A 22,690-nucleotide genomic window follows, 5' to 3' on the forward strand; every position below is an offset into this window, starting at 1 on the left:
ATTTCAAAATAGATGTAAATTAAACCTCTGAAATATAAACCATAAAATGAAATGAATTTTCCAAGTGGCTATATCACCATCTGGGCTTTGTAAAATGTTTGCTAAAGTTAAAAAATGTTAATTTGCAATTGATATAGTTCAATACTCACTAAAGACTTTCTTCTATTAATGGTATATATTCTTACATCTGCAAAGATTTACTCTGTTAATGCTCATTTGAAAAATTAAGTTAGATATTACTTTGTAGAGGCTAAGCTCATCAAAATGTGGTACAATAATACATATGTAAAAATGTTATCTAAATGCAGCACATACTGATTATGTTCATTCACATCAATTATATCTGATCAGAAATTCCATCATTTAAGCCACATAATTAACTAACTAATAAGTAAAATCATTTAGAATGGGAGAAAAGTAAAAGGTTTAAGTTTAAAGTAGTTATTGTTATCTAAAACATCATTTATCATTCATGATGGCAAAATGAGACACTTGATTGTAATTTCTCTAAGGACAAGGCAACATATCTTATTGATATTTGTACAATGAATCTAGCTAGCATGCATTCTACCTATAACAGAGTAAGTACTCAATAAGTGTATACTGAAATAAAATAACACTTATAAGATAGTTGAATTGTAATGCTAAAATACTTATTAGGTTTATCAATAAAACTGCACAACTCTTTCTGATCCATGCATTTTAATCTTAGGTTAAAGGTTAACTTAACCACAATTTTAAACATTTGTTTGCTGGCATTTTTATTTCTAATATATACAAAATTTCATTCATTCTCTCAACAATTATTTTTGAGCACCTTCCATGTCTCAAACACTATGAATATAATAGACAAGGTTCCCACCCTCATGGAGTTTACGTTCTAGTTTGTTTACATTGCGGAGATTAAATAAGTCTAATGCACTTAAAATATAGTGCCTGGCACATAGAAAGTACTCAACACTTTCAGTGATGATGATGATATATATCAGTGCTATTCAACGCCATGAGACTAGATGAGATCAGCTAGGGAGAAAATACAAGAGAGAGAAAAGGTGCTCAGGACTAAACCCTTGGTGCTTTCTAACAGTTAGAGTGTATCTAAGAATGAGAATCATTAATAAAGACTGAGAAGCAATAACCAACAGGGTAGGAGAAAACAGGAGAGTGTAGTGTAATGGAAACAAGAGGACAATTTCAAAGAGGAAGTATGTCGTGTGTCAAATGCTGCTGGAGATTTGAATTAGATAGGAACAGAGAATTCAATTTTGGAATTGCCAATATAGAAAGGTCATTCGTAACCTCGAAAAAAGTAATTTCTGTGGAGGAGCGAAGAAGAAGGCTCACCTGGAGCAGGTAGAAGAGACTGGGGAAAGGCAAATCATAAAAAAGGGAAACATGAATGACTAAGAAGTATAAAATAAGATAATCAGCTTTAATAGATGCAGAAAAACTGCAAACTAAACCAATAATAAGACACTACTTTGTACCCTATGGATTGGCCAAAAAAAAAATATATATATATATATATATATATATATATATATACACACACACACACACACATACATATATATATGCATATATATATATATATATATATATATATATATATTATATATCTCAGTGAGGTGAGAGTGTAGCTAACTAGACCTATCCTGGAACCATTTGGCATTATTTAAGTATGTGTGTGCCTGTGACTTCATGACCTCGCTGTAGGGTTATACATCAGAAAACTCCCCTATAAGTACACAAGAAAGAAGATGGGTAAAAAGCTTTTATTGAGGGATCATTTGCAGTGACACAAAGTTGCAAGCAACTGACGTTCCATTGTTATAGGACTAGATCAGTAAAATGTGGTATGTGCACATGATTAAATATTACATTGCAGTCAGAAAGGAATGAATCCTATCTATTATACAGCTACATGGATAGGTCTCAAAAATATATATAGTGGAAAACATATGAATTAAAATGAGATTTATAGTTTAACACTATTTGTATAGTTTTTTAAAAAAAAAACCTTAAAAAGTTCTATTTTTTCACACATTAGAAGCTGTTTAGAAGGCATACATTAAATTCACAAGTGTGGGTGCTCTCTAGAATGGATTATTCTCAAATGCAAATGAATATGTCCCAACACCTTAAAACGAAAACAAAATAAATAACACTCCTTGTTACCATAGCCTCCTCCAGCCACAGTTCAATCTCTGCTCCTTATTCACAGAATCAAATGGGTTTTCAACCTCATTTCCCACCCCCACCAAGTTCTCCCCCTGTTTTCTTTTTGTACACACAGAATTGAGTTGATTAGATTCAGTGCAAAACAGGCTACCATCCTTGACCTGTGCTATAATACATATCTATAGAATATGTCAAACTCACAGAGAATAATGTAACAAATGTGTGTGACATCACTCGTATTTAAATAGTTTTAATGTTTTGCCGTAGCTACTCTCTACACTGTTAAAGAAAAATACACAGTTAAAACCTTCATTTTTACTCTTCCGCATACAAAGATAACCACTGGTGAAGCTGGCCCCAACAAGTTCCTCCCTCAAGTTGATAAGCGATGAGAGCAAGAGGAGTTGGCGGGGGTGGGGAGGGTGGGCCACCGCCATGAATGATAATAGCTAGCAGTTACGCTGTGCTCACTACGTGCCTGACACTGTTCTCCTCTTTCCATATATTAAAACACTTAATTCTCAGAACACTCCTGTGCTGTAATAACCATTCTACAGATAAGAAAACCGAAGCACCTAAAGTCACACAGCTAGTCGGAAGCAGAGCCAGAATTTGAAGTTAGACTGGCTTTAAAGTTCTCCATGACACCTCTAAGGCATCCTGTCTTAGGAGTGTATCAAAAAACGTGGTGAGCTTTCATTTTTCCTTTTCTTCCGTTATTTCCACCATTTAAAAATATAGAGAGAGCCTTCAATTTTTCATCGAAAAAAAATGCCCCTGGACATGGGTCACCGCGTGCCAGTTCTTCCGCCTGCTCGTTCTTCCGTTCTGCCCCTTCCATGCAGCACTTTGAACCAGATTTTTAATTTTTTTTTATGTTTTCTTAATCCAGAAAATTTGAGCATGTAATATCTTTCCACTATAAAGGTTTTATTTATTGTTTTTTTTCAAACATTATGCTAACTTAATATACCCTCCAAATGAATGTAAAGTTTTATATTCCTCTATAAAATAGCTAACTATGAATACCTTCTTCCGTATTAGTAGATTCCAGAAACCTTTCTAAATAACAGGATTCTCTTAAATGACTAATTACTACAAATCAGATGCCTCTGTAATGTTATCTAGCAAGCAGCTGGCTTCCTATGAAGAGAGGCTAAGAGCTTTTTTGTCTCGTTCATTTAAAATCATTTGCTTCCTATTTAATATCTGCAAAGAACGCAGTCACATCATAGTAGAATTTGCTGTTGTAAATTTTGGATTGTTTCCATGGGTTCCGCCTTACATCTGCATGGTGTTTAAAGCCAGTGCTTCCTTTCTTTTTGTAGGCATTCAGGGCCTTTTGCCTCATAATCCAATGTCATGCTGAATGACAGAAATTTGAAGTTGAATTTATTTAACTATAGAGAAGGACTGCGCAGAACAATACACTTATTTAAGAACTCCTTGTCTCAGAAACTGAAGGAGCTGTCTAGTGCAGGTGGCTTAATCTCTCTGCTGCTTATCCTAACTGTGTTCCTTTATTTATTAAGGACAGGAACTGGGCATTCTGCTTTCAATAACAAAAGGACCCTATACTATAGTATACCAGAACCAATAATAAACGAATAGGATGCTTATGCCTCATTCAGAACAGTAAATATACGGCCTATGCATTTTAAAAACAATTCTTAGTCCTCCTTTATGAGAGAAAAAATAACCCAAAGTGAAAAAACAGCTGTGAAAATATATTAATCAATTTCTAATTATACACTGGTGGGCTATTTACATTATGGATTATTCATAATGAATCTTTTTTTTCTCAATTCTGTGTGGTATCTTCTCTTCTTATATAAAATTACTTATTTGTTGACATTACTGTGTTTCCCGTTTCTGTTTACTTCACATGACAGCCTTCAGGGGTTTCTGTATTTTAAAGTAAAACGTTTATTTGCTTTCCTTATTTTTACTCAGAGATACTGTAAATACATAGTGAATAATCTGAAAAAAGTGGCTTCTGTACTCATTGGGTACTGTGAATTAAACATTAAGCTATCTATGCTTATCTTGAAACAGGGAGAAAGGGCGATTTAAGTGGGTATGTAGAGGGAATAAGACTGGAGAGTATAGCAGTTTTCCCTTCTTGAGTTGGGTCATGAATGTGTAATTTATTTTCCTTTAAACCTAGTAAATTCTAGAACTGTGATACAACAGTCCATTCAAATGTGAGGCTAAGAATACTTCCAATGCTATAAAAATGGTTTTGAATTAGCTGCCATTTTTACTGCCTGCTGTTCTACTAATTATGAGGTAATTGAGAATTAATTGCATAAAATTCACATATCAAGTACCAATTGTTTGGCATTTACTTTTAAGATAATCAGTTCTTCTTCTTAACAATAACTGCATTTAGAAGTAATAACATTAAATTTATCATATGGTCATGGGCTTAGACCCATGCTTCAACTAGTTTAAGATTATATCCTGACAAAAGCACCAAGGGACATTTAGTAGGAAGGCATAATTGGTCTCTCTAATGTCAGTCTCACAAAGTCAGTCACAATGACCTCACTTTTTCTTAATATCTTTCATTAATTATAATGTATTAATTTTTGAACTTTCAGAAATTAAAATCTAAACCACCTCTTGGAGTTAGACATTTCACTAATTTACTACATATTTTATGTAAAATAAAGCTTTCCATTTGTCTTAAATATACCTCTTTAAAGATTATGGTATATGCTAAGCAGATCTACAGCCACACTAACCACACTTTTATGGACAAATATCATGTCCCCTTCCAGCTTTTATATTCTGAGAGTCAGTGTAAGTGATTTAGAAAGATAAGGACAGTAGATGAGGCCAATCTGAGTTTGAATCATAGGATCGCTTCTAACTAGCTATGTGACCTTTGATAAGTTAGTTATTTAACCAGGTCTTCGGAGTGTTCTCTGGTAAAAATAAAACATATAACTGTTAACTGTGGTCATTGTGACTGTGAATGAAATGATATGGGAGAAAGCACTGTGCACAGTGCCTGGACATAGCACGTTGCCAATAAACAGCAACTTCCTTCCCTGCTTGTTCTTCAGGGGATGAGTCGAAATCTTTTAGCTGTGCCTGTGTGAATAGATCTCCTCTGCACACCCACATGAACTTAATAACAAATCAACACGTCGTGCAACATTCATAAGATTGCCTTATTTCCAAAGGTTATACTCAAAAACAAATTCTCTGAGTGTATGTTATTTTGTCTTTTCTCTCATATAATATCACTCGATAAATAGAAAAGATGTAACCCCACATATACTATTTATCAGGTAAGTCCATACTGAATATTATTTCTGGAGCCATCTTCTTAAATTGTTCCCCTCAGCCGAGTTTAAAATCTTCGGTCGGTTTGACTGCAGGCTAATGCATTTATTCATTGTAAGATATGGGCAAGAGGATCAGAAAGGATCTCACATTTTCTTCATCTGAAAAATGAAACTATTTTAGCACCTGCAAGGCAATTTAAGGGATAAAATTAAATAATGTGCCTGACAGTAATGGACATGTGTAAAATTTATGCCAATACCTGATAAATTCTAATTAAAGCATTCGTTTAGAGTGAATTTATTTTCTGTTTTAAGGAAATGGCACTTCATAAATCATATCTTCATAAAACAGATTGAAAATGTATATATACAGAGAGAAAGTTTATATATTTGCATGCATGAAGATTTTAGATTTTATTATTAAAAATATGTTATTAAAATACTTGAGCAGATGTAACAGAAATTTTATAATTTCAGTGTTTTAAACATTTTGTTTTCATAGAAAATAGTCCATCTACATAAGTTTGTTTTCTACCTTATTTCCAAAATAAGTGCCAACGAGGGCTGTCACTGGGGCTGAGGTTCAGATCTCAGTTCCCACACGCAGGCTAGTGGCAGGACTCAGATAAATCAAGCATTTGTTCTTTCTGCTTTAGTTTCAGTTCTGCATCCACACATGTTAGACACGGCTGATTGAATAATCTTCCTCAAACACTGTTTGAATTCTCCGGTTATAGACTCGATGGAAGCCAATTTCTTGTTTGTATTTTCTTGGCTTTGAAAGTCATTAAAATGCCTATTAGTCATTACCCAAAGGTAACAGATTCTTTACCTGGAGTCTGCACAAGGTTTGTCTGTGTTGGTTCTACCAGGAGCCTCAGCAATCCGTTTCAGTTCCGGGCCATGAGAGCTGGCCCAGGCGCACAAGTGTTTCTCAAGTGAGCCACATGATCAGAAATTCATACGTGTGTCAGCAACATACGTTTCCTTTGGAAACATTAGTAAAATTTAGCCTCTTAGCTGTTTGAAAATTAGCATGATATTGGAGGCAGGAAGAGGCCAATAAATTGGGTCTGTCAAAACCCATTAATTCCATGGGGTTTTAGGGCAGAGATGAGCTGTGTATGGTCATCCAGGAAAAGTAGAATAAACAGCTGCATTATTCTTCAAGCTGTGAGGCAACTCTAAAAGAATGTGGTTTACTCTATGAAAATATCTGGACCCTTAAAGTACCCTAACCAGATGAATACATTGTGTCATTTCAGATTTACAACATCAAGTAGAGGTACTTGAGCTAAAGCTCCAGAAGGCAGTGACCGAGCTGGACAAATATAAAGAAAAGCTCATGTAAGATGGTAAACATTAAACAATCTGTAAGAATTTAGAAAAACCCTGATATGCTCTCTTCGACTCCTTTGATAGTGATTCAGTTGTGTGGGTATGGTCTACTGCTGCTTTTCTCAACTACTTTTCTAAAGGACCTGTAAATATTTTTAAGTACATGAGATGTTTCTTTCCTTCAATCGAAAACTTACCTATCCACACATTAAAGCTTTCCCTGGTGGTTCCAATTTGGCAGCTTGATGTGAAACATTCTCTGAACTTTTTCTCATATCGTTGTCCCTTTATTATCTGCCCAAGAGAAACAACATTGAAGGTGTTTCCTAAAAAGTTGAAAATCTTTGAAATGCTGGAGTACTTATGCTTTATATAAGTGATAAATAAAATATTAACAAACAAATGATAAGAAAACACATTTGTAAAAATAAATTTATTTCAGAAATTTTATAAATATATAGTATGTCTATAATTATAACACTAAAATAGACTTTATATAATCTTTGAAAAGTAAGTAAATTCTTTTACTTTGTAATATAGAATCTGGTAGCTCTGGTTTTTGTTTCTTATACTTTAGAAGGATGCACCTCAGAAGAAATATAAATATTTAGAATGCTTAGCAACAAAATACGTTGAACATGGGCAACACCTAAGAACAGTATGTTCAATAAAATTTTTAATAACACAAGGGGGAACAAATTCCAAAAATGCCCTATCAAATTAATGTATACTTGGATTATTTGTAGCAAAATAATTTATGTTTTGAAAAACAGGGAAAACCTAATATTCATGTTTCTGGGTGAGAAGAAACATGAAAAACAGAAATAAGATAATGATTGCCAGAAAAAAAATCATCGTTCCCCAGGCTCTACTACTATCAGGGAGGGCTTTAGCCATAAGGATGTCTCATGTGGAAGGCTACAACTACTGTGTGATTTTGGCTTCCTGGAGCCCAAGAAGAAAGAGGGCACAGTCCAGAAATAGGGAGGAAGGGCTGGAATTTGTAAACACAGCAAGACTCAGCATATAGGGTGGAGCAGAGTCCTGGCAAGTTAGGAGAGAAGTTAAACACAAAAATAAGCATACTGAGGAAAAGGAATAAAGCTCATTGGTTGTGAAATGAACTCATTTTTACAAAATAACTGTGCACAGAATTCTCTTTATATATACGAGGAGCTTGCTCATTTAATATTAACACATGATTTGTGGTATTTTTTGTTAATTATCATTTAATGTACTTTATAATACAAGTGCTAAGAAATAATGAGTTAGGGTAGACTATAGTTGGAGGGAGAAATAGTCCACCTCACCAATGTCCATCAAATGGATCTGGTTTCCACCTGGAGGAAATCACTGTACAATTGTACAAATTCTGATGCTCTTGTTTCAGTTTGTAAAACAGGTGCTTCCTGCCTATAGAATAACTTCTTAAAGCTGGAAAACAGGCAGATATTCATTTTTAGAAAATTTGAGTTATTAAAACTAGAGCCACTTATGGCCACAACTGCTAGAGACATTTCTCGATGCCACCTGTACCCAGCTCTGCCATTTCTACGCCATCTACACTCCCTCACTACTGGGGTGAAGTGCAGTAGGATGGGCATTTAGGATCAGAGCCTGGGACTGCTCGGGGTGCGTAGAGCTCTGGAGGTCCCCAGTAGTATACAAGTACTGCTTATAGACTAAAACCGAATTTGCGACTTGGCCATTGTTTTATGATAAATTAAGTTTGAAATCAAAATAATTTACTCAATAATTTCGACATACAATTTGCTGATAAATTAGATAATTACTATTTATATTCAAACCTTTTGAACTTCCTGAAATTAGAAGGTACTGTGAAATCAAGAGTGTCTAAAATTTTAGTCCTCACTCTGTGTAGGGTCTGGGAATGGGAATGTGTTTCACCTGTCCAACTTAAGATCATTCTTTTGTTGTTTAACGATTTTTCAATGTTTCCACGTAAGTTTTGTGGATTTTCACTTAAGGGGAAGAGTCAGTTTTTTAAATGGATGAACTCAAGGTTCCTTTTTTTTCCTAAGGTTTATAATAAAATATTTTCTAAAACTTATAAGAACTTTTTATATTTGAAACAGATTTTATCAGTTGGGATGCTTTGGACTATAAGTTAGAGGTAGAGTGGTTTTAAGTTTAGTCAGTCCAGTAGCTCAGCAATATCTCCATGGATCTGTCTTCATCTTGCTGCCCTCAGCACTGTTTCCACCCCAAAGGCTGGGTCCCTTGTGATCATAAGATGGCTTCAGTCCCAGGTACCACACCAAAATGTAACCACCCCAAGGATAGGAAGGTCCTGTTGTTCCAGTATCTCTTTAGAAGTGAGAAAACAATTTTTCCCAGAAGCCGCCAAACAGCCCTCTCTTTACGTTTCTTTGGTTAAAAACAGTTTACATACCTTCTCCTAAATGAGTCACCGGCAAGGAGAATTGGACAAGCACAATTAGTTTAGACAAAGCAGGATTTATCGTATGAGCATATAACAATGGGGCTCCGATGGCCAGGAAGGAAGCTGCGGTGAACGTTCAGTTGGTAACCAGTAGTGTTTGCTGAAGAGGTAATGTTTGTTAACGATGCTCTGAAAAGTCGATAATAAAATTTTCTACAAATTTTATTTCTGTCATAATATCAAGATTAATTTAGAGAAGACCTCCCTCAAATAATGAAAAATATGGATGCTATGGAATACAACTGTATTACTTTTATATTTATATGCACACACACATATAGCTTAGGAATATACTTGTATAACTGTCATATATATGTATACATATGCATATTTACATCTGTGTGCCTATATATACATATACATGCATAAGGATAAACACAGAGAAGTAAGACTAACAAAAAAGACTGATATTCATCAGAAATTTTGAGGAATTCCCAAAAAGGATACATAAGAAAGTTTATAAAAAGGGTCAACTCTATGGAGAAATAAACCAGAGGAAAACCAGTTGTGTGGCGGGATGAGACAGGCAGGACTTTCCTTGGAATCCGTTAACTCAATGAGAAGGAAATAGGATCTGGCGAGTCATCAGAACAGTGGTTTTCAAACTCCAATCTGCAGGAGAATCCTGGAGAGTTTGTTGAAACTATATTATGGTATGACCTCCCCACGGACCCAATCCCAGGATCAGTTTCTCGGCTCCATTCCCACCGATACTCCAGGTTTAACATTGGGTCGGGCAATCAGCATTTTTAATGTGTGTCCCACATGATTCTGGTAGTTTCATGAAGCTTACTCTGAGGAATCATATTTGGAATATTGAAGCCACTGGCCCCTCACCAAACCCCTTCCAATCAGCTGGCCCCGTATGAAGCAGCATATTTGAAGCATGTGTATCCAATGAGTATGGGGACTGGAGCCGGGAAGTTTGGCAGCTACTGAAACCCAGGAGAGGCTGGGGTCCCCACATCCCAAGATAAAGCTCTAATGTCCCCACCATACCCTGCCCCTTCGTTATAACCTTCAAAAACAACCTAGGGCAAAAATAAACAGCAAAACAGACAAGTAAACAGAGAATCTTAAGGCTGAGGATGAACACCCAACCAAAGATTACCAGAAAAAAACTCCCCTCGTCCCCAAAGGAAATTGTTAAATAGCAAATAAAACATTAAGATAAATTTTAAAAGTTAAGATATCTTCCAAAGTATGTCCAAGATTGTAACGATGAAAGAATAGGCTGTTATGGAAGAGTAGCTATTAGGAACTTGACAGATTAAAAATATGATTAGAAAAATGATTCTATTCATGTTAAAAATGTATGTGAATATACACACACATATGTATAGATTTAAGTGCTTTGAATAAATGGCTAGTAGGATTACAACAGTTCTCTGCAAGTGAGACTGGGGGTGTATAGAGAATTTTATTAAACTCTATACTTATATATTGCTTAAATAGCTTTCAGTGTGACTGTATTAACTTTCATGGATGTAATAAAAAATAAAATTTGCTTAAAGTGATTTATAATGTATCAATTACTAATGAAGATGTATAAAATGGTTATAGAAATATATTTCTAATTTAGGGACCTTTGTAATCTCCTAACACTAATTTTATTTAACTAATAATTTGAAAAATGATCGGTTTATGACCATCATAAATTACTAATGTGTAAAGCTCTTACTTGACCTCTGAGCATCATCTAACACAGTTGACCAGCCTGTTCTTGGAGCATTCTCTATTATCACCTTCTGACATATAATGTTCTCCTGATTTTCCTCTTGCCTCTCTGGTTATTCAAGAGTATTTTTGCCTTGCAAGTAGGTGGCCTGGAGGCATTCCTCTCTCACACTATAAATCCACTTCCACATGATCCCAGATTGAACAGGCTAGATTTGCTTCATTCATTTATTCAATACAGAATGCTTACTGAGTGGTGATCATGTGTCATGACTATTGTGTATAGGCACTAGATATTGGAATAATAAGATTGACAAGCTGTAATAGAACTGTTTATATAATTTCAGGTAATCTTAAATGCTGCAAAAATATAGAACAGGCATAATAGAATGTGAGTGATGGGGAGTGGTGGTATATACTTTCGATAGAGTGGCGTCCCTGAGTAGACGTCCTTTGCGAGTTAAGATCTGAGTACAGAAAGGAGATATCGATGCTAAGATGCTAACATCTGGAAGCAGAGAGATCAAGGATAAGGCCATAAATTCTTGAGAGTGAGTTTTACAAGTTCGAGAAACATGCAGAAGGCCAGTTGTGGTAGACAAACTAATGGCTTCCAAAGATTTTTATGCCCTAATCCCTGGAATCTATGAGTATATTACTTTACATGGCAAAAGGGATTGCACACGTGTGAGTAAACTAAGGATTTTGAGATAGGGAGATTGTCTTGGGTTATTTGGGTGGGTCCAATGTAATTGAAAATGTCCTAAGAGGAAAGCAAGAGGGTCAAAGTCACAAACATAGATGTGAAGATGGAAGCAGAGATTGGAGTGATGTGATTTAAAGGTGGAAGAAGGAGCCACAAGCTGACGCGAGAGAGTGAGCTAATCTGATATGTTTCAATCAGCATGGCTGCTACATGGAGAATGGAGTGAGAGTACGAGAACATTCGGGGAGACTAAGTGGGAAGCTGTGGGTTCACACAAGTGAGAAGTGACTGTTTTAGTATAAGGATATAGTGTGGAGATGGAGAAAAAGATATGTCAGAGGTCAATCTGATAGGGTTTACTGATAGAGTAGATGTGGCTGCAGAAGGGGACTGGAAAGGAAATGGAGAGAATCGAGGATGAGTTTTGGGGGGTTTTAGCCTCAGGGTAGACAGCCGAGGTCAGTGTAGTTTAGTGACTAAGAGCCTCAACTCCAGATCAGACTGCTGGTCTGATCAAACCCAGCATTACTAGTTCGTAGTTACGTCACCTTGGGCATGTTACTCATCTCGCTGGTTTCAGTTTTTTCAGCTCTTAACAAGGGAATAAGGGTTGCTTTGAGGGTTGCATTAGATATAGAAGGCGTCGCCTCTTAGTACCATTATTGTGTTGGTGCCATTTATTTAAGTGAGAAATCTGTAAAAGTAATAGATACAGAGGCGAGGGAACTAAAAAACAGTGCTTTTGATCTGTTAGATTTGAGATGCCTTTTGGACATAAAGTGGAAATATCAAGGAAGCCGTTTGAGAATCGCTATTTCATATAAGGACTTGGATGGTATTGACCCTTGCCTTTCAGAATCGGGGAAATACCCAATTATTTTATCTGATTTCCTCTGCTTTGATTGGCAGAAGCAGCAGGGGCCTTTCTGAAGGCTTATTCAAAGCAGTTGAAGAGAAAGGATTAACACTATTTGCTGAGAGTAAAAGAAGGAATGCAGTAAAAGAGATGTAGGCATTTTTTCTATGCCTTCCATTTGCTCCCCTCCTAATGAAGGGTAACAATCGGGTAGTGAAGAGTAGACCTAGAAAGAGTGGCTTAACTGGAGTGGGGGTGGGAGCTGATCATGGTGAGGGGAATTCTTGGGATGGTAGGCTCCCTAGGGAGCAGGCTTTAAAAAAAAGTGCAGTCAAGATTAATTGTCTACATAGTAAAGTAACTCTTAAAGGATTTCTACCGTCTCTGCCTCTAGATTTGGAAAAGTGTGTACAAGAGTCTAAACACAGAGTGAAAGTTGTGGTGAGGCTGCTGAATTTCAAAGCATTTTTTAAAGTAACATTTTTATACATTTTGAAAGTAAATGTATAAAACTTGGAAAATACAGGAATATATAAAAAAAACATTACAGTTATATTTTGATATAAACTTGAGTCCATTTTTCTGAGTAATGCGTGTTTTTAAACTTATTTTCACTTAGTGATGTATCCTGGACATTTTCCATGTCAATACATGATATACTTATTGATTATTATTAAATGGCTATCTAGTATTTCAATCAATGGATGAACCATAACTTCTTTACTAATCCCTTGTTTTTTTAAATTTCCAAATTTTTCACTTTTGTAAGTAAGGTACTTTGAAATTCATATAGATAAATCTTTCCACTCACATACAGTAATTTCCTTAAGATAATTTTGGCTAGAATCAAATTTACATTTTTAAGGCTTTTAATGCATAATGACTCATTGCACTGCAATAAGATTATACTGATTTTCATTTTCAGGAGCGTTTGTAAATACCCATCTCTCTACTGCCTAGCCAATAGTGGCTATCATAACTAAAAAAGAAAAAAAATATTACTAGATTAATTGGTGAAAAATTGTATCCCTGAGCATTTAGTTCTTTGTATTCTTTCCTTTGTCACTGGCCTGAGCAGAGCCTTTGCCCACTTTTCTAATGGCATGTAAATCTTTTCCCGGTGTTTTCTAATATTTTATTTGGAAATAATTTTCAAACCCTGTGCTTCTCATTAAAATATATACCTAGCTTTAGCAACCATTAATAATTTTTGCCTTATCTAGTCTTTATCATAGTGGTTGCTAAATGATGACTTTCCAGCTCCAGCCCTCCTTTCCTCTCATTAGTCATCTTTCAGCATTTTACTGTAAGCAAGAGCCCCTCTTCTTCACATTAAAAACAAAAGTTATTGTTGGTGTGGACTCGTGAATTTCTGTTTTTTCAATGGATTATAATTTATTGCTCTACTTAATTATTTTGGTACGCAGATCGTCCTGGGCTTAGTTAGTGGGACCCCCTTCAAGCTGGCTCATGTGACATTGGAACTTGATCCTACCATCTTTTATAAGCACTTTCTTACTTTCTGGTATAACAAGATGTTTCACATATACCTGCCCTACTCTGCCCTTGCAATCAGCCATTTCTCTGGGTACTCCTGCTTCTTTTGAATGGGGAACAGTATTAGAGACCAAGATCTAGACTCTAAGTATGCTCCTGGGCTACTTGATTCTGGTGATGGTTTCATGGGCTTATATATACATTAAACGGTTTATTATAAATCAGTGCAATTCCTTAATAAGGCTGTTTTACAAAAAGGAGATAATAAATGAAATAATGTTGTATAAAGACATGTTTTACAAAAAAAAAAAGGAAAACTAAAATATAGAGTTCAGGAATAAAACTTGGATAATAAACTCCAAAGAAATCCAAAGTAACTACCATAAAAATTCACGAGAATGTTTTTTTTTAGAGTGGAAGGAGTTGGCTGTGTTGGGACCAGGGACATAAAGCATCTAGGGCAGCTGGTAAAGTTTTATTTTTTGACCTGGATGGTAGTTATAGAAATATTCTTTTTATAATAATAATTCATTATATTATGTATTTGTTTTATGCAATTTACTATATCTTACAATGTCATTTTTTACAATACAAATGTATAAAATAAATGAATATTATTCATGTTCATGATGTTTTTTAAAATATTACTTGTTAGAAACTAAAATCGTTCTGGAACTAGGGCAAACCCATTGATAATTTAACTCACATTTCACTGTATAGTATATAAGCTATTTTAAGGTCCATTCAGATAATGACTTACTGAACAGTTTATATAAACTTAAATTGGAATATTAATCTTTCTTAATATATTAAAATTTTGAGTATTGTTACAAAACCCAATTATATAAGATCGAGACAAATGTTTAGTTCCGTTTTAGAATTTCCATTTGGTTCTTTTTAATAGTTTCTATTTCTCTGCTGAGACTTTTCATCTTTTCATTAATTAGAGTAGATTTTTCTTTATGTCTTTGAGCAGAATTATAACTGCGCCTTTAACAATCCTCATCTGCTAATTTCAATATTTGGGTCATCGCAGACTCAATCCCCATGAACTGTCTTTTCTCTTGAGAATGGATCATGCTTTTCTGTTTCTTCCTATGTGGAGTAATTTTTATTCTGGACACTGTGAATGTTATGGAGACTCTGGATTCTGTTATATTTCTCCAAATGATGGTTGGGGTGGTGTTGCTTTAAGCAGGGAATTGATTTGATTGGCTTCAGACGGCTGCCTCTCTAGAGGGCAGTAGTTCCAGTTTCAGTTCAGTTCTTGGAACTCCCTCCCTCTGGCTCTCTCATATTCAGGGTTTGCCCTTTACAGCAGCTGTGATTTCCCTAAACACAGTCCTCTAGTTTAAGCTAGAACGACTGTGAGTTTGCTACCAGTTTTCTGTCAGAATTTTAGTTCCTCATGGTACAGACCGTAGCCTGCCCTCAGGTTTAAAATCATTAAACAAACAAACAAACAAACAAACAAACAAATCTACTACCTGCTGCCACCTCACTCCAAGGGTTAACTTCCCTCCAGAATCTGCCTATTTCTGGTCATGTTCCAATACCTTCACATAGGGGTTTTTCTTTTCTTTTTTAAATGTTTTCAAAGTTCCTACTTTTTATTTAATACAGATTAGTCTGATAGGAGCTTACCTGGCCATTATAAAAGTAGACTAATGTCTATTTTTTTAAAGAAATAATTCTGTGAAAGTGATAAGAATTTTTTTCTAAATAAAATAGTGGTACAGAAAAGCACATGTAGTCAAACTAACAGACTATATTTTTTTTGGCATAGAAAAATCCTTTGACTATATATTTCTAATGTCAAGGAACTCTGTATACATAACAACAAATAGAATATAAAGATAGAAAAGAAATAAAAACATGTTTAGAGAAAGGAAACAATTATACTTTATTTCAAAATAAAGTATTTGAAACTTTTTATATTATTTTAGGAATAAATCTAATGAAGCTGATGACTGTCAGAGAGAACTTAGAAAACTGAAGTTTGAATCCATTATTTTTGAGTCACGGTATGCATTGCAAATGTTTTAATTAATATTTTTTAGTAATTAATTTGAAATTATATTTTAAATAATATTTTATTTAAAATGTACTTAGCTTTTCTTATTGTATCATTTACATATACAATACAAGATTTGAGTTTATAATATCTCAAAGCTGTTCATTGATTTTTACCTCTGCCTAGGTGATAAAATTTTAATATCACAGAACTATCCATTTTCTTAGCTTTCTTAATTTTTATAAGTTAGTGTTATAGTCTGTAATTTCAAATGGCATTTTCATATATCTTTGATAAACATAAAAATATGGTATCTAATGCATATTGATTTTTTTCTATTCCTTTTTAGCCACACCAGATTGCTTAAAGAAAAAGAAGACTCTTTAACCGCCTGTCAACAAATATATAAAACTTTACAAGAAGAACTGACTGCAAAAAAAAGTCAAGAAGAAGCCATAAAAAGAAGAATTAACCTTGCAGAAAATGAACTAGAGATAACCAAAGCTCTTCTGAATCAGACAAAGGAAGAGGTTATAACACTGAAAAATGAAAGGTATAGTCAAGAATAATTTCTTCCCCAAATATTTTATGTTTATGTCAGTATTCCATATATATTCAAAACATCAGTGTCTTGCACACTTTACTAAGAAAAATACCCACAGGATTAAAGATTTATTTCACTTACAAGTTCATTACATCCTATCACATCATTTTACAGGGATCAAACTAAAGCTTAAATTGGTTGAAGTGTTCACCTAAAGTCACAGTTAGTTAATGGAACCCACTTTGTATTTGGTGTTAGATTTTTACTGAAAAGGCTCCAAAAAACTACGTGTAATACTTATACTATCACATTTCAGTGGGGCCAGTAATTAGAGTCTGACATTTACCAACAGAAAAAAAATCTTTTTATGTCACTTTTTCCTTTACTGGCTTCTACTTTTCTTCTCCTTGTTACCAGTCAATAAGTCTTGCTGAGGGCTCTCCGTAAGCAAAGATACTCTGGCACTGAGGGCAGTGTCGAGGATACTAAGAAGCGTTTTTGACTAACCTTCCTATATTTTTGTTGTTAATTGGTCATCGAATTCACCTTATCCATACTTAATATCGCAGTGCTCCTTTCTTTTTGTTTTCATTTGCCTGGCATGCCTTCACTCATTCTTTCTGAGTCCTTTTGTTTTAAATACATATTTGATATGCAGCACAAATTTTGGATTTTTGTTTTATTAGTTTTAATCTAATCTGGATATTATCCCATTTACATTTATTGATATAATTATTAGGTTCCATAGGGTAAGAATTTTTGTCTTGTCATTCTCTGTGTACAGAAAAAGCACTATAGGTTATTTGTTTTTTATTCTTCCTATCATTTTTATCTTTTATTTTTTATCTTATTCATTTCATTTTATGAGTATTTGGCTGGTTTCTAATTTAGAAGACTTATAATCTTTTTTTAGTTCTTTATAAGGGCAGCTATTTGCTGAGGAAGTCTGGGAGTGGAGTCCCGGGAGTGAGTAGCATGTAGCTTCAAATGAGGTTTGTTGTCTCAGAACTTTCTCAGTGATGCTATGCCCTGGGTCATATCTGTCTCTAGCCCAGGCTAGCAGTGGGGCTGTCTAGTTCACAGGGAAACAAATCATGTCTCTGGTCCATCCTGGGATGATATGTTTACTTCTCTTTGATTAAATAAGATGAACAACTGCAGAGCTGATTACCACCCACCATTTCTTTCCTATTCTGCCACACCAATAACTTGCTTTTTGCAAAGATGATGTACCTTGTAGTTATATGACTCTTCATTCCACCTTGCCACTTCTGCCATTTTGCAATTATGTAGTTGTCCAGCCCATAGCATATTAGAAGCAGTAATTTTATAAGGAGGAAATTTGAAAAAGCCAGGTTTACTAATAATAAGAAGGAATAGCAGCTTAGAGATTGACCATGCATAAGAATGGAAAAACTATAAATGCAAATAAAAAAGGTTAAAGCATTGAGATTTGGCCCAATATAAAGTAGAGACAAATATTCAATATCCTTGAGCGTCCTTATATACATGGCATGGGTAAATAGTGATGGGTAATAATGATGACCCTGGGTCAGAGATTAAAATCAGCTATATACTCTATATGAAAGATACAGAATCGTACATTTTAGGACACCATGAAATAAAAAATTTTAAGTCTTCTGTTTAGAACTTTGGTTATCTGAGCAATATTCATATATTCCTATATTATCTAGACTACTCCATTTCAATGATGTCTGATCAATTAACTTAACTGTTTATCAAGATGAGTGCTATCTCCTGAATTCACAGTGGTCATTGAGAAGATCCTTTATTTGTTCAAATGTTTCTGGAACTCCTTTCTGAGGATTGGCTTAAATATACATGTTTTAGAATATTCTCGATATGATGAATCTTTGCCCTTTATGAATGAATTTCATTTTTAAAACAAAGGTCTAGTGAAAGCAAGTCCAGTGATTATGATGGGAAATCAACCTTGGAAATGCCATTTAGATCAAAACTAAAATGTTTTCATTTTCTCTATGCTTAATAAATTAACTCTGGCTATAATTCGAAGAAGGCAACTTTATGAGTATTTTGAGAATTAGTAACAGTATTCAAATAAATATAGAGTTTTCTTGGGCGACTGCTTTGAAATAGCACGCTTGCCTATATGTGTACATTTTGTCATGTTTTTAAAAAAATTTCAGGTGATTTTAATCTTACATTCTGTTATAAGTGTTGAAGAAGAAGGATAATTTCTTAAAGTTTTTGGAGAATAGAGACATCACTGAACTACCTCTTCCTCTTCTTCTCCTCCACCCCTTTTTTCTCTCACATCCTTGCCCTTTTTCCTTCTTTGCTGTCTGTCTGTCTTTACTCGATCCAAAAGCAGGCACGGTATTACTTAGTCATTTGGTGAAGTTAAGCTTACTGACATGATGTCTGTCACATAAAAAAAATGAAATGTGCTTATGGACCAGTAAGTTATCAAATTATCATAGGATTACTTCCAGATATAGCAATGTCCTTGTTTTAATCCTGGGTCACTTTCAGATTTTGTCTACCTTGTCCTCTGTTGTGTCCTCAGAGTATGGCATGTGTATACTCATTGTATATTGGTTGGGTGAATGAATGACTTGGTTTGGGTAATTCAGTCAGTCCACAATTCATTGTTGAGTATTTACTATATGTCAGATATTATGAACCCTGAAGATACAACAACAAATCTGAAACATCCCTGTGCTCATGAAGCTTACATGGGAGAAACAAACAGTCACAAAAAAAAAAAAAGTAGAGAACTAACTAGAATGTTATAGATTATGATAATGGATATAAAGTAAGTAAAGGGGTATTGTAGTAGAGAGTGATAGAAAGGCTGCCTGTTTTAGAAAGGGTGGTCATAAAAGTGACTTCCAAGATGATGCATAAAAGGAAGACAAGTAGAAGTTACCAGGCCAAGAGCTGGGGAAGTGCTTTCTAAGCAAAGAATAAGCTTGGCTTGTTCTCAGAAATAGCAGTGTGACTGGAGGCCTAGCAAGTGTGAGTGAGGCAGATGAGGGCCAAATCATGCAGGCCTCGTGGGCCTTCAGGATTTGGGGTATTATCTTCAGTGCAATGAAAAGGAACCACTGACGGGATTTAAGCAGAGTGGTGACCCTGTGGAAAGATTGTTCTGATGCTGGGGGGAGAAGGTATGGCAGTGGGGGCAAGCGGGGGCAAGATGGGTCATTTACTGTTTTGATGTCAATCAAAGGATTTTATGTAGAGTTAAGACTAAGAGACATGAGAAAAATGAAAATCTCCAGTTCCCTCTCCTGACAATTTCTGTTTGGTTATTTAAGTGTCTGCACCAGGTGGATGGCAGCAAAATAGCCAGGGCTCACTCCATGCTGAGCCAAAGGGGACATATGAACGCAAGTTCAAAGACATCCTAACGCATAATGACCTTGCGGAAGCTTTGGCATTACTGCTTCAAAGCTTTGTCTTCCTTTGGCCGTAGGGACAACCTGTTATCCTGACCCTTTCCTGTCTCTGGTTTGGTTCTTTTCCCTTCCCTCCCGCAATCACTCGACAGCAAACATTCCTGCATGAACTTGGTTTTCCCTCTCTTCACCTTCTTTTCTTCAGTAAACCGCCTCTCAGCTGAGCGAGTTTGCTCTTGTCGCTTTGATTTGAAACACCAATGGGACCTTTAAAATAGAGGTGTCCCTGAGCAGTTGGAGATATGAAAATCCCTCTAAAAGAAGACACTGGGTTCAGGAAATTCTTTTTAAAATAGAGATTTTTGATGATAGCTGCAGAGATTCTTATTCAATAGGAGTAATCAATGCCTAGGAATCTACACGGCAAGGTCCCAAACCACCACCAGGGGAAGACTGCAACCAACCAGGCAGCCAGAGGTGCTCACCAAAGGCCAGAGCCCTACACGCTCACAGTGACAGTTTGCGCTTCCACAAACTCGAGCGGTCTCATATACATGCCGCCTCTCCTCCCTCTCCCTCCCGACAGCCGAGGCCCTGCTGCCATTCCATTGGGGCCATTATGAAAAACGTGCAACTTGGAAACCATATAGTTTCAGAAAAGGAGAAAAAGAAGATGTAAAACGTCAGAACGAACCCTAGGGGGAAAAAAATAGCAGAACTTCTGAATTCAGAGCAAGAAAGGATTTAGTGAATAGGAAATAATTTATATATTAGTACAAATCTGTTAATTATGTATTGCTTTCTCCTCCATACTCAGCTGAGGAAGCTCTATTAGGAGAAGAGGTTCCATTGGAAGAAAGAGAAGTAGGTCCTTCAAGATCATGGATGCTGAGGCTAGAGAAGGTCTGGCCAGCTTGATCACAGACACACTGAGGCTGGAGAGAGAGGTCTCCTTTGTGGACAGGGAAGAATGTAGCAAGGTACAGGGAACAGTGTCAGAGAAAAGTGTGGCCGTTTTTAAAATTCTGCGGAAGAGAGTCCTCAGCTCTCATGCTTCTAGGCTACGAGATCTCTTTGGCCAGAGCCAGGACTGTACTCAGAACCATGAATTCATGGCACCGTGGATGAAATAGAGTTCTGTGGGCTGGCTTGCGGGCCTATTTCCGTTTTTATTGAAAATTATTTCTGTGGTAAAATGTGCTCGTAATTCCCTACAACCAACTTACAAATACATTTTATAAGAACATATGTGTTTAAGCTTGGAGACTGCCCACATATAACACTTACAGAAATGCATTTATGCACTAACACGTGGCCTGAAACCATACTGCCGAAACACGCAGCTGCTTATAACAGCTCTCATACCCTGCGCGTTCCCAAGAGCTGTATTAGCCCCATCTTAGTAAATTCCAAGAAAAAATGTGGATAAGTACTTACTGTGATTTACTTGCCAATAACACGATGGGATTAATGAAGAGCATATTTGAAGGTAAAGCTTAGTTGTAACTGGAGTTAGGTGCCAGTTGCTTACGTGTTATTATTCTGTGAAATAAATAACATATGGCTGTACCTCTCGGTCTGCTTAGGTATTTATCTATCTTAAATGAAGTTTACTTAATTGCTCTCTATCCCTCCAGAAGGATATCTTTTACACTATAGGGAAGGATTTTATTCTCCCTCTCATACACACATAGCACTAACTTCTTTTTCAAGTCCCTATTCCTCTCTTTTCTGCTCTTTGTTTTCTATTTGTTGGGTCAGTTTATTTTAATTGAAAGCTATAAACCCTCACCCCAGAAAAACACACACAAAATCTAGCAAATCATTTCAGGAGGTTCACGGAGTTTCCTGTTTTCCTGTATATGACATGACCCCATAATCAAACATGCCTGCTTCCTCATCCCTCCCTCCCTTCTCTCCTTCTCACCTCCCCCTTCTCCTTTCTCCCTCTCAAACTCTCTCACACACAATCCACAGATTCCACAGTTGTGAGGAGCCCTCTGAGTGCTTCTGTGAACTTGATCTTACCTTATCTTGCCTTCACACTGCCCAGAGGGAGAGGCCATGAGTCATTGTGTGGTGCTCAGTGGAAGGAGCAAGGGGCCTGAAAACCAGCTTGGACTCTGCTCTCCTAGCCACTGGCCACAGAGGAAGGGGCTTATTTTTCTTGCTTAAGTGTGCCATCCTCTCCCCTCCCCCATGAAGTCCTCTGTCCCTAGGTCTTCTCCCATCCAGAGGGAACACTTTACCTAATTCACCAACCTAGAAGGGAAATCATTTTCAAATTTGCACAAAGGTGCTGACTAGCAGAGCTGTGGCCCTCACCTACAATTCAGATGTCATTTTCCACATAAAGAAGTAAGTAGAGGGAATTGAGCAACTGTAGTGGAGGCTAAATTTTTGGCTCAGAGTCACAATTTGGCAAAGACGAGGACAAGCTCCTTTACATCTAATCTCAACCCATGTTTCCTCCACTACAGTTGCTCAATTCCCTCAGCATCTGCCTTGAAGGGCTCAGTCTTGTCAGCTGCTCTCAATGTGACTTCTTTCTCAACCGCGTTGTAACTCTGCCTCTTCAGGGGGCTCCCAGCCCTGCAGAAAGCGGAAAACTTCAGTGTGTCCTTTGTGTCTCCTCTGTCTCTCCCCTCGCTTCCTTACCACCCCTGTTCACTTGTATGATAAATATGAGATGATGAGTTTTGTCTACTACTCAAGCGCGTTGGCAAAATCAGAA

The 22,690-nt window shown here is 36.1% G+C and overlaps 1 protein-coding gene and 1 long non-coding RNA gene across 7 annotated transcripts in view; one reads left to right on the plus strand and one right to left on the minus strand.

The window, feature by feature from the left end:
• LEKR1 (leucine, glutamate and lysine rich 1) overlaps nt 1-22,690 on the plus strand; it is a 155,569-nt gene that overhangs the window by 94,432 nt on the left and 38,447 nt on the right. For all 3 annotated transcript variants that reach the window (XM_016143430.2, XM_016143435.2, XM_036219152.1), the window contains 3 exons: nt 6,743-6,824; nt 15,962-16,039; nt 16,379-16,582. In XM_016143430.2, the coding sequence (XP_015998916.2) occupies nt 6,743-6,824; nt 15,962-16,039; nt 16,379-16,582 (364 nt within the window). The remainder of the gene's footprint in view (nt 1-6,742; nt 6,825-15,961; nt 16,040-16,378; nt 16,583-22,690) is intronic.
• LOC118601644 lies at nt 1,757-21,834 on the minus strand. 4 transcript variants are annotated; one of them, XR_004950436.1, is made up of 4 exons: nt 21,394-21,834; nt 9,229-9,904; nt 7,013-7,109; nt 1,757-5,636 (listed from the first exon to the last, which is right to left on the minus strand). It is a non-coding gene; the product is annotated as an uncharacterized LOC118601644 (long non-coding RNA). The 4 variants fall into 4 exon arrangements; XR_004950434.1 differs by having other exon boundaries at nt 1,757-5,661; XR_004950435.1 differs by lacking the exon at nt 1,757-5,636 and having other exon boundaries at nt 5,930-7,109; nt 9,229-9,342; nt 9,727-9,904.

This window comes from Rousettus aegyptiacus, unplaced genomic scaffold (assembly GCF_014176215.1).
Source record: "Rousettus aegyptiacus isolate mRouAeg1 unplaced genomic scaffold, mRouAeg1.p scaffold_m13_p_4, whole genome shotgun sequence".
NCBI classification, from domain to species: Eukaryota; Metazoa; Chordata; class Mammalia; order Chiroptera; family Pteropodidae; genus Rousettus; species Rousettus aegyptiacus.